Here is a 13,798-nt window from a genome sequence, read left to right as displayed (position 1 = left end):
TCACAGTACAAACAGCGTACTGTTAGCTTGGATTATAAATACTCGATGTATGCCACACGCAGTAATGTGTGCCTCAGATGTGTGTTTCTTTCATTCTAAAAGTAAGGGTGTAAAGGCGGGGATGATGATTTCAGATTCCCGGGAGAACATTCCCAGGCCTGGAAGAGTCCATGGAAAGTAATCAAGTAACAGAGTGATGTCATTCTGATGAAAGGCAGCTTGTCAGACAGTTGGCGACTAGGGGTGCTCTTTGGCATCGGCCGCAACCCGCTTTACACCGAAATATGACATCAAAGCAGGTACCAGTCCAGGCCAAGAGGCTGGCACTGATCATTGTCTTCTTTGATTACAGTAGCCTCATCTTCGTGGCGGGAAGATAAAAGAAAACGGCTGCTTGGTGTTAAAAGAGTGTCGGAAATAATGAGCCACGTATCATGTGCAAATGGTGTCCCAGTGGTTCAGTGGACTGTGTAGTGAGAAGATGGGCTGATTGTCTCAGACACGAAAATCTGGTCCAAAATTACCCTTAAGACTTTTTTTTAATCAATGCCCTCCAAACTGGCATTACCGGTTTTTCACAAATCAGATTTATGTTGCATGTCAACAGCTCTTTCTCTTTGATATTTTTAATTCTTCATAAAACCAAGATTAAACAAATAATTATGGGGATTCTCAAGTCTTCCTGCCCGGCAGCTTTAAAGTCTGCATCTTAAAAAAAACAGCTACAAATGCAGCTCTCACATAACTGAATAACGACCATGTTTTACAACAGGGTGTGGACTTCAAAAGAATTTCCCCATAGAGAATACCAGGTTAAGGGACGGAAAGTGAATAATGTGTTGTGGCTCTACTGTCATGACCTGTAATAAGGGCTTTTCCATGTCCTTTGGCACAACTGTGGCATAAATAAACATTTCCGAGACTAAAGGGACTGATTCTCCTTCTGTCTCGCTCGAGAGGAGAATAGGCGCAGGGGCAGGAGGGCTGCCGCCTCTCTGATGATAATAATAGCAGGTCTCGAATGGTAATTGGTCTGCGTTCCCTCCTCCGTCACTACCAGGTAGAGGGCATTGAAAAGGGTGATTCAGGCACGAGGCATGAGTGGAAAACTCCAGGAGGAAGGCCGCACGCTCGCGCACCGGTACCTCCGACACAACCTGGTCCACCTCAGTCATCCTCCAGCACACATTCCTACACACATGCAGATGCCGAGACGTGAAACACGCATGTGCACCCGCCCTGACAAACGCAAACATCCATCTTGCTTAGTACGAATGACGTGACAGAAATGTATAGAGGCAATAGCAGCTACTTTGTGACCGTCACTCAGATGAAAGATGAATAACAAGCAGCTGACCTGTCAGTTGAACTATTTGATTACCCCTCAGTGCCAGAGAGACCCCAAACGCAAGCTGTCCTATCTTGAAAGAGTTCATTTTTATCAAACAGGGCATCATCTGTAACCAATAGACCGCCTCCTCTTACAAAATGAGAGCCTGCTCGACAGATGTCTCCTGCCTCTCTTACTCTCTTACTCCCCATTTACATTCACATCTTAGATGGCACCTCTTGACTTAAGTCGAGATCAAGGTTGTTTACCGATTGTCTGGGTAATATCAGGAACATGTGGTGAGGATACATGAAAGGAACTCCACGGTGTGTTAACACCCAAAAAACCTCTGTACATGTTTGTTTTGGGTTTTAAACAATAGCTTCAACATGAAATTAAGGGGGCCTGCTTCCGGAGGTTTGCCTCAAGGTGACACAGAACAGAAGCCGAGGCTGAAAGCGTTTTCGCAGGGGCGCAACGTCAAAGCCCCCTAGCGTTACAGTCATATCAACTTATAAGTGAAGTTGTCGTGAAATCTATATATTTGCATTAAAAAACATCCAATATTAGTCTTCTTTTTAAGTGCATGTCTCCTCAATGACAAGCAGCTAAAGGACATTTCCATATCTGGTGTTATATTACTGGCAGGGTGAAAAATTAAGAGTCATTACTACAATATATACAGATCTGCTGAAGGGTCCGTCAGCTTTTCAGCTAATTTGTAACACATGAACACATTTCTAGTTCTCCTTCTGTCATCTTTTATTAGCAGATTTCTGCACGTAAACACTTTGTGGCTTAATAGCACTAAGACATAAGATTTGCTGTTGTGACCTTGGTGGAATTTAGTACTTTGGTTCAGTCCCACAATGCCTGACCTGCCATCATGTGTTTTATACTGGTGCTGTGTAGTTTGTGTGTGGGAATTTAAAGAAACTCTTCTATGAAATATAAAAGTTTTATAGATGGCGATCTCTCCTTTGTTCTCCTGATGAGGACCTCCACCTGTTTCTGATGATGTGAGCCAGAGCATGTCCCTTTCAAAAGGCTGATCCCTCCTGATCTCTTTGATGTAACCTGACCTAACAGTTCCAACTAGCGGGATTCGATGATCGCGGATGGATCCTCGACAACAGCATGTGGGAATCAAAACTAACCGGCAAGGCGAGATGGACGACGGGAATGTGTGAGCAGAACTGGCAGGCTGTGTAGACAGACGGGGCTATGATGTGTATAAACACTAGGCAGGCAATGGTCACATGATCAATGCTGCCAGCCCAGACTTAAGCAGTAAAACCTGTGGATCTGTGAGGGCACATGCAACTGATCGGAGATGAAAGACAAGCTTTGACTTTCACAGGAGGCCTGGGGTTGGGGTGGGGGCTACGGGGGCACTTCTGAGGGACTGCCATCAGAACAGCTGGGTCATTTTCAAATGACCTAATTCTAGGATTAATCCATTCAAAATTTGTGTCTATGCTACGCAAAGAGAATGGGAGGCAAGGAAAGAGGGAGATAGAGAATTACAAGTGAAAGCCAGAAGAGCTTAATACTCGGAGTTCAAACAAGGTACTTAGCAGAGAACAAGCCACCATGCACCAACAGTAGCAGGACTGCCCGGTGTTTCAAAGTTTGTCTCTGGCACTCGAGTTGTTTTGTTCAAATTAAATGAGAAAGCCTTTACGTTCGCTCTTTGAATCTACAGATTTCTACCCTCAAAGCGAGAGCATCTGCAGCTCTCACTTCTTCAGTCAGACGATGCTTCACCACCAGGGCATCTCCTCACGTTAGAGAGTGTGTCAGGGGCCGACGTCCATCTGCGAGTGATTTAAGGGTTACATTTTTGAGAATGACGTGTGATAAAACAGGGCGGTATGGGTCAAAGTGACTGGCCTCAGTCTGTGACAGAGCCTCTTCTCCTGGGCCCTACCACATGTTTTAATCTATACAAGCCTCTGTTTGAAGTTCCCAATTAATACCATCCGTCCTGGTGACTTCATATCCATCTTACCTGGCTCAAAACAGTTTGACATTCTTTCGGCACGCTGATTAACCATGGGGCTACAGTGAGCGGGAGGCTCTCTCTGAGAGGATGTCAAGCTGTTTTAGACTGATGGTGTTCTGTGTTTTACGTCTACCTGATCCATCTAACTTGTCCACTTTATTTTAACTTTATTTCAGCAGGGTTTTTTATTTTATTTTTAATTGTTCAGAGAGTACTTTCTTACAAGTTACACAAATGAAACTATCTATTACAAAGTCAATAATGTGAAAAAAGAACTATTTGGCAACACGGAGGTTAAAGTGTGACCACAATTTGACCAGCCAGTTTCCAAGCAGTTACAGCCCTCTCTCGGCAATGCGTCGTAATAAGTTCTGTTTTCTATTTCAGAGCTCTTGCCTTCGTGGATTGTTATGAAAATTGTGATGAGTTGGTATGAGGAGATTGTATTAAAACCACGGGCTTATCCTGATCCTGCTCCCACAAAGCTGATACAGCGCTAATCAATAAGCCATCTAAGGCTAGAGTTCACATCAGAACTCTCGTGGGCGTGACAAAAAGTGGTGTAGCGTCACAAAAATACTATCTGTGAAAATAAATATAAAAGTGTGCGTAAGTGTTGTTAAAAATATTCGGTTGACTTTAGAAATCCCTGTACTGTCCTGTCCAATGAGCTCAAGTCAAAACGACAAACGTCACCAGAACACCATCATGAAGTCTCACTTTGATGAATGATCCCTTTTGCCCTGTGGGCTACACTTTAACTTAAATGTGTCCTTAAAATGAGAGGTTGTTCAAGGGAAGCCTACCTCAACTGTAACGAGGCATTCCTGTGTTAAAAAGCTGGCTTCCCATCAGGATGCTCTGCTCGACTTAAAATATACAGTAGAGCAGGAAAGTTTGGAAGAGACTGAAGTGGGAGGGAGGAGGTGAAAAGAGGGGGAGAAAGAGTGATGGTTGCTTTGATCTTTTGGAGGCCCCATCTGGATAAAAAAGGAGGGGTTGGGGGGGGGGGGGGGGGCGGGTGGAGGGGGGGTGTCTAAGTCCCTTTTTCTAAACCTAAAGCAAAACGTGAGCAACTCAACTTGTCAGAACTGGAACTTATTTTTTTTTAATTTTTTTTTATTTTTTAAGAGGTCTGCAGTTTTCTTTCCCACGTGGAGTAGCGAAAAATTATCTGTGAAAAATGATCAACTTTTACTTTTAAGTTACATTTAAAAGCGTTGAAAAATATTTTTTAAAACAATTATAATAGGTAAACTCTTAAAAATAACCTGGCTAAATATTGATGCGACTCTGCCAGTTTATGTTTTGTTTTTTTCAAGCAAGTGTGTAACAAGATGCATATTCTCACTTCATAAATTTGTGGTGGAATGGGAAATGGGCATTTCAAGGCCAATAAAAGCCACCACATCAAATAAAACATTGCGGATCAAAAGAACCAACGCATGGACATTTTTTTCCCTCTATAAATTAAAAGGGGGGGGGGGGGGGGGTAGTCTGCCAGGCTTGATCATGCCCTGAGTCCTGCCCCGCTCCTGTGATTGGCTGGACGGTCACACAAGGGGGGAAAGTTTGAATAAAAAACAAGCGCATGGCACCAGTGTTGTCGTTCAAGCTTGTGTGCTTGGTCCAGAAGGGCTTGAGTTGTACCAGACAGATGAGGAAAGAGTTGTAGGCGCACTCGTGAAAAAAACCTAAAATTAAGCCTGAAAGTACTTCCAGTTATTTCAGCGGGTGGCTACAAGTGGTCTCAGAGGACTTTTGATTTTACCTGACATTTAATTTGTCTCTTTTGGAAGCTGACAAGTGTTTTTTTTTGTTTGTTTTTGTTTTAAATGAGAATTTGGAGAAAGGACGTCAAAAAGATGATACTGATCAGAGTGGTTTCATCAGTGCTGCTGCTGGTACTGATGCAGTCCGGAGCTCTTTGCGCACGGAGGTTTCGGGGTGGCCGCAACCCACAACCGCGACGCTCACCGCCTCCTCCCACATACCGGGCAGACCGGGGTGATACCACCGAGAGCTTCTCTCTGGATTTCACCGCGGTGGAGGAGAACATGGATAACTTCATGACACAAGTAAAGAACCTTGCGCAGTCCCTTTACCCCTGTTCGGCGCAAAAGCTTGACTACGACATGAGGCTGAACTTTTTGGAGAACACATCAGTCACCTGCAACGACGGCAGTCCTGCGGGGTACGTAACGACTGACCATAAACGTGTATGAGGTTACTGTCAAGTCAAAAAGAGGCCAGCTGGGCTAGTAGGAGCTGTTATTTTGCCTTAAGAGTGCTTCAGCGGGACTCATCCGTCCTGCTGGTCATTAAAGTAACCCACATGTATCTGGCCTGAGGAGAAAGTGCATCTCCGTTGATTTTCTCAGTATTTGGAGTGCTGAATCGCGTATTTTATTTTCATTTTCGATCAAGAACTATATAAATGTTTTTTTAAACATATTAAAAGAATATATACAAATAAAAAGAGAATAAATGACTTAAACAATGTCCTGATGCCTCAGTCAGAGTAAAAGATAGACAGCTGCTTTGCGTCAGTGAAGCGTGAAATTTGCGAAGAGCCGCATGGCCTATGCTTCATTTCCTTTGCTTCAAATTAGAATGCAGGTTTTGCGCTGCAGAGTTTCGATTTAACTTTTTAGACCCCCGCCCATCTCTGTCCGTCTTTCTCTGATTCGTCTACTCGGATGGTTGACCTGTTCGACTTTCAGGGTGGATGCTGTAAAATATCCATAAAAATATAGTCGATTTTTAACTACATTTTTATAGAAGGTAAGATTAGATTTTTTCAGTTGTTTATATTTTTAATAATATTGTGAAGCAAAAAAATTCATTGTGAAAAAACCCCCAACTCTACTAAAGAGGAATAAATCGTGCTGCTAAAACAGTAAACGCCAAATATAGTCCCTCCTTCTCTAAAATAGAAAAGGCATACAGACTCTGTTTTCAGTGTAGTTACAAGAAGACAAATTGTAGGTTAAAGGTCAGCGGCACAGATCGGTGTATAGCTGTAGAAGGTTTAATGTCTCATGTCTGTCTGCGCATTATGCTGCATCACAAGAGAATGCTGAAACGTTATACACAACTACACGCGTACTCATTATTCACTGCTGTAAAGCATGTTGTGTAGTCGTGAATACTTTGGTTGTCGTTCTGATTTGTTGCTATATGTGACTGAGCAGAGTGAGCTGTGCATTACACGGCGGCTCCTGGCTGTGTAAAGCGTGGGGACGAGCGCACGCAGGGAACAGTTACAGGCACAAGGCCTTTCATTCACTGTGGCTGTTATCAGCTGGGATGCTAATCCATCAATTGTTATAGCTACACGGATATTCATAAGTATGTAACGTAAAAGGGAAAAAAGTTACTAGAGCAAGTTACTAGGAAGTGAGTGGGTTTTTTGTCTGTTGGAAACTTGTTTAAATAGGTGGATTGACACAACACCTCCCCTTTGTTTGTTCAGCTTGTCAATTTTGGCTTCAGTATGTTTGATGGAAATAAGAGTGAGCTGCCTACATCGCTGAATAATAATAGTTAAAACATTAAGCGCAGCCAAAGTGTGATTCAGTGTCTGAGTTAGCAGCTCAGAGCTTCAGCCAAGTCTGTTTGCCTAAAGTCACTGAAATATGTTTGGCAATCTTTTGAGTTGAGTCACTGGTAAAATAAAGCAGATATTCAGTGAAATGGGGGGGAAAAGGCATCAACATCACATAAGCACATTCAGAAGCCTCTTGTTTCTGCAGCGAAAGCTACTTTACACACCCAAAATATTTAATTTTCCTTGTGTTTCTGTGTTTTTGTTGAATAAAAGATGAGGATGTTTTGGTTAGGACTGCACCCTAAACCATGGGTGCATTGCCCTCTTCTGGACTGACAACAGACAGCACATATCTCCAATATAAGAATCTTAGAGCAGCTATAGCTCAGAGTCATGTGTCTCAGTGCATTCTAAGGGTGTTAAATTGGGCTTATGCAGGTTTGTTGGCACCTACTGCACCTGAGCAAAAGAGTTGTATTTCCTATCATGCCATTACTTTGGATGGCAGCCTTGGTTTTATCCACATTTTATGACATTGTGTTGTGAAGAGATGATGGTACATTGCTTATTATAGAAAAATACCATCTACTGGAATCTACAGTGAAACCAGGATATGGGAGAGGATGATGTTTATCTCCTTTTCGATCACTGTATCAATGTTTGAAGTGCAGCGTGTACACACAGCATCATTGCTTTCATCCGTGGCACCTTTTTGAGATTAGCATCAAGTTCGGGACATCCTTGTTTGTATTACTGATCATGCGATGTGTGTATTTTACGCTTGGGTGCAAGCACTGTTGTAGAAACAATGGCCACATTATCTTTCAGTGTCTATTTCTTTCTCCATAAGAAAGTCAAACCTGTGGGCCAAGACGTTCATGCAGGCAGCATAAAGCGAAACTTGAGGAATTTAGAATCATAAACACATATTGTTTAAACTCAACCATGCCTATTATCGTGTGCTCACTTCATTCTTTGGTTCTTGTAGGTACTACCTAAAAGAATCTCGAGGCAGCAGGCGGTGGTTGATATTTTTAGAAGGTTGGTATTTTGGCCTAAACTGATTCACCTCAACACATTTCTCATTTCACGTCCAGTTATACCAAAAAAACCACATGTGAAATGATCGTTCCTATTTTTTTTTATTGGTATATCTGCCTGCAGGTGGCTGGTACTGCTTCAACAAGGAAAACTGTGACAGCCGATATGAGACAATGAGAAGGTTAATGAGCTCCTCCAAGTGGCCCCAGACTAAAACAGGTGAGCCTTTCCATCAGCCCCACTGTTGCTCCACCCGTGGCTCCTGACCACAAGGTGAAAAGCATACCTGCTTTTAATGCCTCAGCAATTAAAAGGATGGGATGCATCTGTGCTCATTTACAGTGTTATTGAAACTGACACCCGGTCATAATGTTGCTGCGGTGTAGGGCTACCTGGCGCCCACCACTAAAGGAAGAGAGACGCCTCTCTCTCTTGTTGCACTGTAATAACTGTAATCCATGTGGTAATGATGATGAGTAAGAAGAGGATGTGTCTCAGGGAGCCAGAATGGCTAATGATACACGTCGGTCTGTCTCTGCAGGCACAGGGATCCTGTCTCCACTCCCTGAGGAAAACCCTCACTGGTGGAACGCCAACATGGTGTAAGTTGCCTTTTGTGCTCATTGATGCCCAATTTTTAATCACAAGTGGCATTTTAAATGTTACGTTTGTTGTGTAGGTTTGTGCCCTACTGCTCCAGTGATGTTTGGAGCGGTGCTACAGCCAAAACAGATCAAAGTAAGAGACACCACTAAAGTCTCAAAATCTTGACATGTATTTGCCCTGAAAGAAGAGTTGTTTAGTTTGTTTGTCTCTCTGTTGTACACAGGTGGTTATGCCTTCATGGGCTCACTCATTATTCAGGAGGTTGTGAAGGACCTGCTGAAAAAAGGTCTGGAAAATGCCAAAGTCCTCCTCTTAGCAGGAAGCAGGTGTGTTCACATGTAAACCTATTGCCCAGGGTTATATATTAAAAGCTTCTGCACGTCATTCTTACTGATGTATGTGTACTAATGAAAATATATATTGTTTTTGTATGAAGTGCGGGAGGTACTGGCGTTCTTCTGAATGTTGACCGTGTGGCAGAGATGCTGGAGGGACTGGGCCACACTGCGATACAAGTGCGAGGCCTTTCTGATTCTGGCTGGTTCCTGGACAATAAGCAGTACCACTGCACTGACTGTGTGGACACCACCAGCTGTGCTCCCACTGAGACCATCAAGAGAGGCATCAAGTATGGGATTTCTTTCAGTTTAGTTTTATTTATTTCATACCAATATTTATCTCAAGATACAGATTCCTATGAAATTATAGATAGAAGTCCCAACAATAAGACAATAATAGCAAGCACTGCTGGCTGTGGCTGGCTGCTATGGCTGGCTGGGGGGAACAAACAAAACATGCGACAAAGCACAATCTCTAGGAAAGAGACGATGACATGCATTAGTCACGTATAAAGGCACTGGGAGTGAAAAAGCACATCATGCACGAGCCCAAGCAGTCTGAGCCTCAAGCAGCCGAACTAAGGAATATTTCAGTGTCACCTCATGCATTTATCTACAAGCATTATTAAAAAGAAAAGCATTAAGTCTAGTCGTTAAACTGAGATCACCAGGTTGCTACTATACCCATCATATCCTATCTGTGTCTGTTTCTATTAGGTACTGGGGAGGGATGGTACCAGAACGGTGCAAACAAGCCCATGAAGGAGAAGAGTGGAACTGCTTTTTTGGATACAGAGTCTTCCCGTCTATAAAAAGTGGGTTTATGATCTATGTGGATACAAGTAAATGTGCATTGTGATGTGATCTACGAATACTCACATTGTCTGGCTGATTTTTTCATTTTCCCTGAGCAGGCCCTGTCTTTGTGGTCCAGTGGCTGTTTGATGAGGCTCAGTTGACAGTAGACAACATTCAGCTGACAGGTCAGCCTGTGCAGGAGGGCCAGTGGCGCTACATCCAAAACCTGGGCACTGAGCTGAGGAACACACTCAAAGATGTCCCGTAAGGCCATGCATCTGGATTTCAGGTGGAAAATTTACAAAGAATTATTGCAAAGACTTTTACCGATTACTGTTTTTTTCTGTTGTTTTTTCTTTAGGGCTATGTTTGCTCCAGCATGTTTATCGCATGAAGTTATCACCAGAAAGTGGGTATTATTCATTTTCAAAAGGCCTCTTCCCCGCTGTACGATTTTCTACCTGTGTGCTGACAGCGCCCTCTTGTGTTGTGTTCTAGCTATTGGATTGATGTGCAGGTTAAAGGCACCTCCTTGCCCAGAGCACTGCACTGCTGGGACCGCAGCCTCCACGACAACAGGAACAACAAGGCTCCGCCTAAAGGCTGTCCTGTGCATCTGATTGACAGCTGCCCGTGGCCACACTGCAACCCCACCTGCCCCACCATCCGAGATCAGTTCACAGGGCAGGAGATGAATGTCATTCAGTTCCTCAAGCACATGGGCTTTGATGTGCAGAAGATGGCCCAGCAGCAGGGAATGGACCCCAGCAAGCTACTGGGCATGCTCAGCAGCGGCAGCTAAAGGGACACAAACACACAGGCATTATCTCAACATTAAACTAAGCAGAGTTGGCTGGCTGGTCTCTCTGGCCAGTCTCCCAAGCCTGATACCTCCAACTACCCCTCCATCTTCACAACCCATTCTACCTATAATGAATTTCCTCTGACCTCCTGTTTACTTTACTCCAAACCTCAGTCAGTGCAGGGACTTTGACCTTGTCCCACTCCCTTTTCTCCCATCTGGTGACAAGTACTGTGGCAACATACCACAATGACAAGGCACAACTCTTTGCGACTCACCATTTAAATTATATTTTGTTTTGTAAAAGAAAATATCATGAATGTAATCCAGTTTTAAGGATGCTCACTGATGTTTTGTTTTTATGTTTGTCCTTCCATATAGTTTAAATTTAGTCATTGCCACAGTGACATAGGGATGCTGTTTTTGTTAAGTAGCCAATATGAGACTGTTATCACTGCAATTGGGCCCTAGAATTTTTCTGTAATTGGAACTCTCATTGCAAAAATAACTGGCATCAAGGCAGATATAGGAAAATATGATAAGTGTGCTAAGTGCTGAATCAGAAAGGAAATATTTTATATTTAACTCTAAAAAAATAAAAGCATAAACAATAGCGAGAGAAAGACAACTGACACTGATGCTCTAATAAACTCATAGCAAAAGACTGTCAGTTAGAATTACCCTGTTTGAACTAAACAGGCACAAACCATGTGTTATTACCGCTAATGAAAGTAATACAATAAGACATAATGCTCCTATAGCTGTAACTCCCTTGATAGCGTCTAAACCAAATTGGTATATTTTAAGATGTCAGAATGTCCCCTTTAGTCGTTTTACAATGCTAACTGTAGTGCTAAAGTGGATCTGGTTTAATGTCTATACATAGTTATACAAAAACCACACATCACATCTAAGCTATACCTCTTACGCACAGGCCGCATCATCATGACAAGACAGTTCAAAAACTCATGTTAGGTCACCTCAGTAGATCAGCAATCCTCAAATCAATGCAATGAACATTTAAAGGGAGACGAATAATGTGTATTGTATTTTTTGAGTATATGTATAGGCTCTATCAAGTGTTCACTATTGTAACTCCCTTCTTATTATTATCTCATAGAGATCACTTTTTAATATAATGACAATGTTGTATGTAATGATGTCTTTATAAATGATGTTTTTAAAGGGCCTCTATTTCGCATCCCACCAGAAAAGGAAAAGTATTACTAATTGTAATTTTATTCTGTAACATATTTTTTAACAGGAAAAAAAACTCAAGCTACATTGGTAATTTACATATTTATTTTGTTATGTAAATCATATTTATAAGTGCTATTTTCACAGAGAAGTGATTCTTTGTAAATTGTAAATACGTTGCTGTTTTTCTCTTTGTGTTGACTGCATGTCTTTGTATCAGACCAGAAGAAAAGACACATAACATAATATACTACAAGATAAATATTTTTTTGCAGTCTTGTGGTTATTACTTCTATAAGGTCTACTGAAATGGTATTATTAATGTGTAGAAAATGTGGCATTACCATACTAAACTATACTTAAAGTCAGTGACTGATCACCTTCAAGAAATGTGGTTATCACCTAAAATAAGAGAAATATTTCAGAGTAAGTGAAGTGATCTGGTGGATAAACAAGAAAATTTCATTATAAGTTCTGCAGACCAAAAGGTACTACAAGCTACAATAAAAGGTGTGCAAATAATGCAAAACTAAGTCGCCTTGCATAATAAACTCTGCACCATGTGGCTCTTATCTTGCTGTGTATTTGAGCCTAGTGCAGTGTGTTTATGCTACCTGCACTGCACACATCACAATTTAGCTTTTGTTCACACATACACTCACAGTGTGATGGTATCTAACACGCAAGGGCCTAAACATCAGGAATAGTCTGGAGCCTTACTTACAGTTCAGCAGTTCATGGGCAGGACAACCTGGGCATCAAACCACTAATTCACTTTTGCTCCTGAGCCACAGCTATCTTTACACATGCTTATCAGCATCTAAATGTTCTCTCCAAATTATTTAAGCATAAAAACCTTGCTCAGAATAACCCCACCTTGTCCTCCCATGGCATGTCCATCACAGACAAAAAACTTATTTTGAGAAAAATAAATTCACACCCTAATGGAAGTAATTAAAGCTAGCAATCTTAGAAAGGCATACCGCTTTGATCTTTCAGAATGAAGACCAACAGAAAACTTTGTATAACTCACATCCTAAATGGAAGAAAAAATTTGACAATTAAATAATACGTTAAATAATATATTCACAAACACAGTAACACATGTAGGTTTTAAAGTAGATAGGTAAAAATTATCATTATTGTACAGGAATTAATATACACTATTGCAAAATACCAGTATAATACTGTACTTTAGAAAGTTTATTGATAAAAAAGCATAATAATGATGCTTTTTGTTTTACTGTTTTACATTACTGCTAAAAATTTGGTAGTTTTACCGTATTAATTGCTGCCAGTAAGGAACTTTAATTTGAAATTTGTGCTGATAACCCAGAGATGGGTTTGGGTTTTTTTGTTTTGGGCTAAGAAGTATTACTGTTCTTAGCCCTGTGATTGATTGGTAACTCTCTTGCCTTATGATGGCGGAAACAGGCCCGACTCCCTGTCACCCTGAATTAGATAAGCGGATAAAATGGATAGATAGTACTGTTCTCTATATTACCTGTATCACAGCTCATTCCCTAACAGTTCAACTGCTGTAAACTGCCCAAACACACCAAATGACATATTCATTTTTAAAATGCAGTCTTTAAGGCAATTTTTAGTAACTTCCTCCAGAGCTGAAAAAAAATGCTGTTTTGGACTTGAAACTGAAAATAACTCATTTTTATAAGTAGTTTGCAGTTATGTATGCAGTAAGCAGTTATGAGTATTTAAGTTTGCTTTTGTTATTTGCAATATTCTAATTAAAGAAATGCATATACATGCATGTATATTTCTAAAATTGTTTTAATAGTGATTTTATGTAAGAATATCCTTGCAATGTTTAAATTTTAAAAAACGAGGATACTTATATAAGAAGGTTAAAATATTTTAAGTAATTGCCACTTCATTTCTACCTCCCTTTCATATGCATAGGTCAAATCTGCCATCGCTTGTGTATAATCATCCCTCTGAACCTGTGTGTAATTTATGCCTCTAATGGGAGTCTTAGCCCTCCTCCCTGTCATTACACAGTGTGTAAATGCCAGTTTCTGACTGTGGGAGCTCTGACTCAGCCACTCTGGGTGCTCCCTAGAAATAAGACTCCCAAACTGCCTGCCACATGCAGCCTCCCACCCCTCTGTGG

General features: G+C 41.5%; 1 protein-coding gene across 1 annotated transcript; it reads left to right on the top strand.

Moving 5' to 3' along the window:
* Positions 1-4,954: 4,954 nt before the first annotated feature.
* On the top strand, positions 4,955-11,807 carry notum1a (notum, palmitoleoyl-protein carboxylesterase a). Its single transcript, XM_006791406.3, has 11 exons — positions 4,955-5,529; positions 7,874-7,926; positions 8,050-8,145; positions 8,468-8,528; positions 8,606-8,664; positions 8,756-8,858; positions 8,969-9,160; positions 9,588-9,685; positions 9,785-9,932; positions 10,030-10,077; positions 10,167-11,807. The coding sequence occupies exons 1-11, from the start codon at positions 5,171-5,173 to the stop codon at positions 10,468-10,470; spliced, it is 1,521 nt and encodes a 506-aa protein (XP_006791469.2). The 5' UTR covers positions 4,955-5,170; the 3' UTR covers positions 10,471-11,807.
* The last annotated feature ends 1,991 nt before the right edge of the window (positions 11,808-13,798 follow it).

Source organism: Neolamprologus brichardi, chromosome 4, assembly GCF_056152115.1.
Source record: "Neolamprologus brichardi isolate AB-2024 chromosome 4, ASM5615211v1, whole genome shotgun sequence".
NCBI classification, from domain to species: Eukaryota; Metazoa; Chordata; class Actinopteri; order Cichliformes; family Cichlidae; genus Neolamprologus; species Neolamprologus brichardi.
The sequence above is the reverse complement of the archived record's forward strand: the minus strand, read 5'-3'. Positions and strand labels throughout refer to the sequence as shown.

What these genes read in the sequence shown, in the direction of transcription:
- notum1a (XM_006791406.3), top strand. Translation starts at nt 5,171, where the DNA reads ATGAGAATTTGGAGAAAGGACGTCAAAAAGATGATACTGATCAGAGTG. An exon ending in GTGGTTGATATTTTTAGAAG is followed by an intron (nt 7,927 to 8,049) that starts GTTGGTATTTTG and finishes ATCTGCCTGCAG; the next exon opens with GTGGCTGGTACTGCTTCAAC. An exon ending in ACCATCAAGAGAGGCATCAA is followed by an intron (nt 9,161 to 9,587) that starts GTATGGGATTTC and finishes TGTTTCTATTAG; the next exon opens with GTACTGGGGAGGGATGGTAC.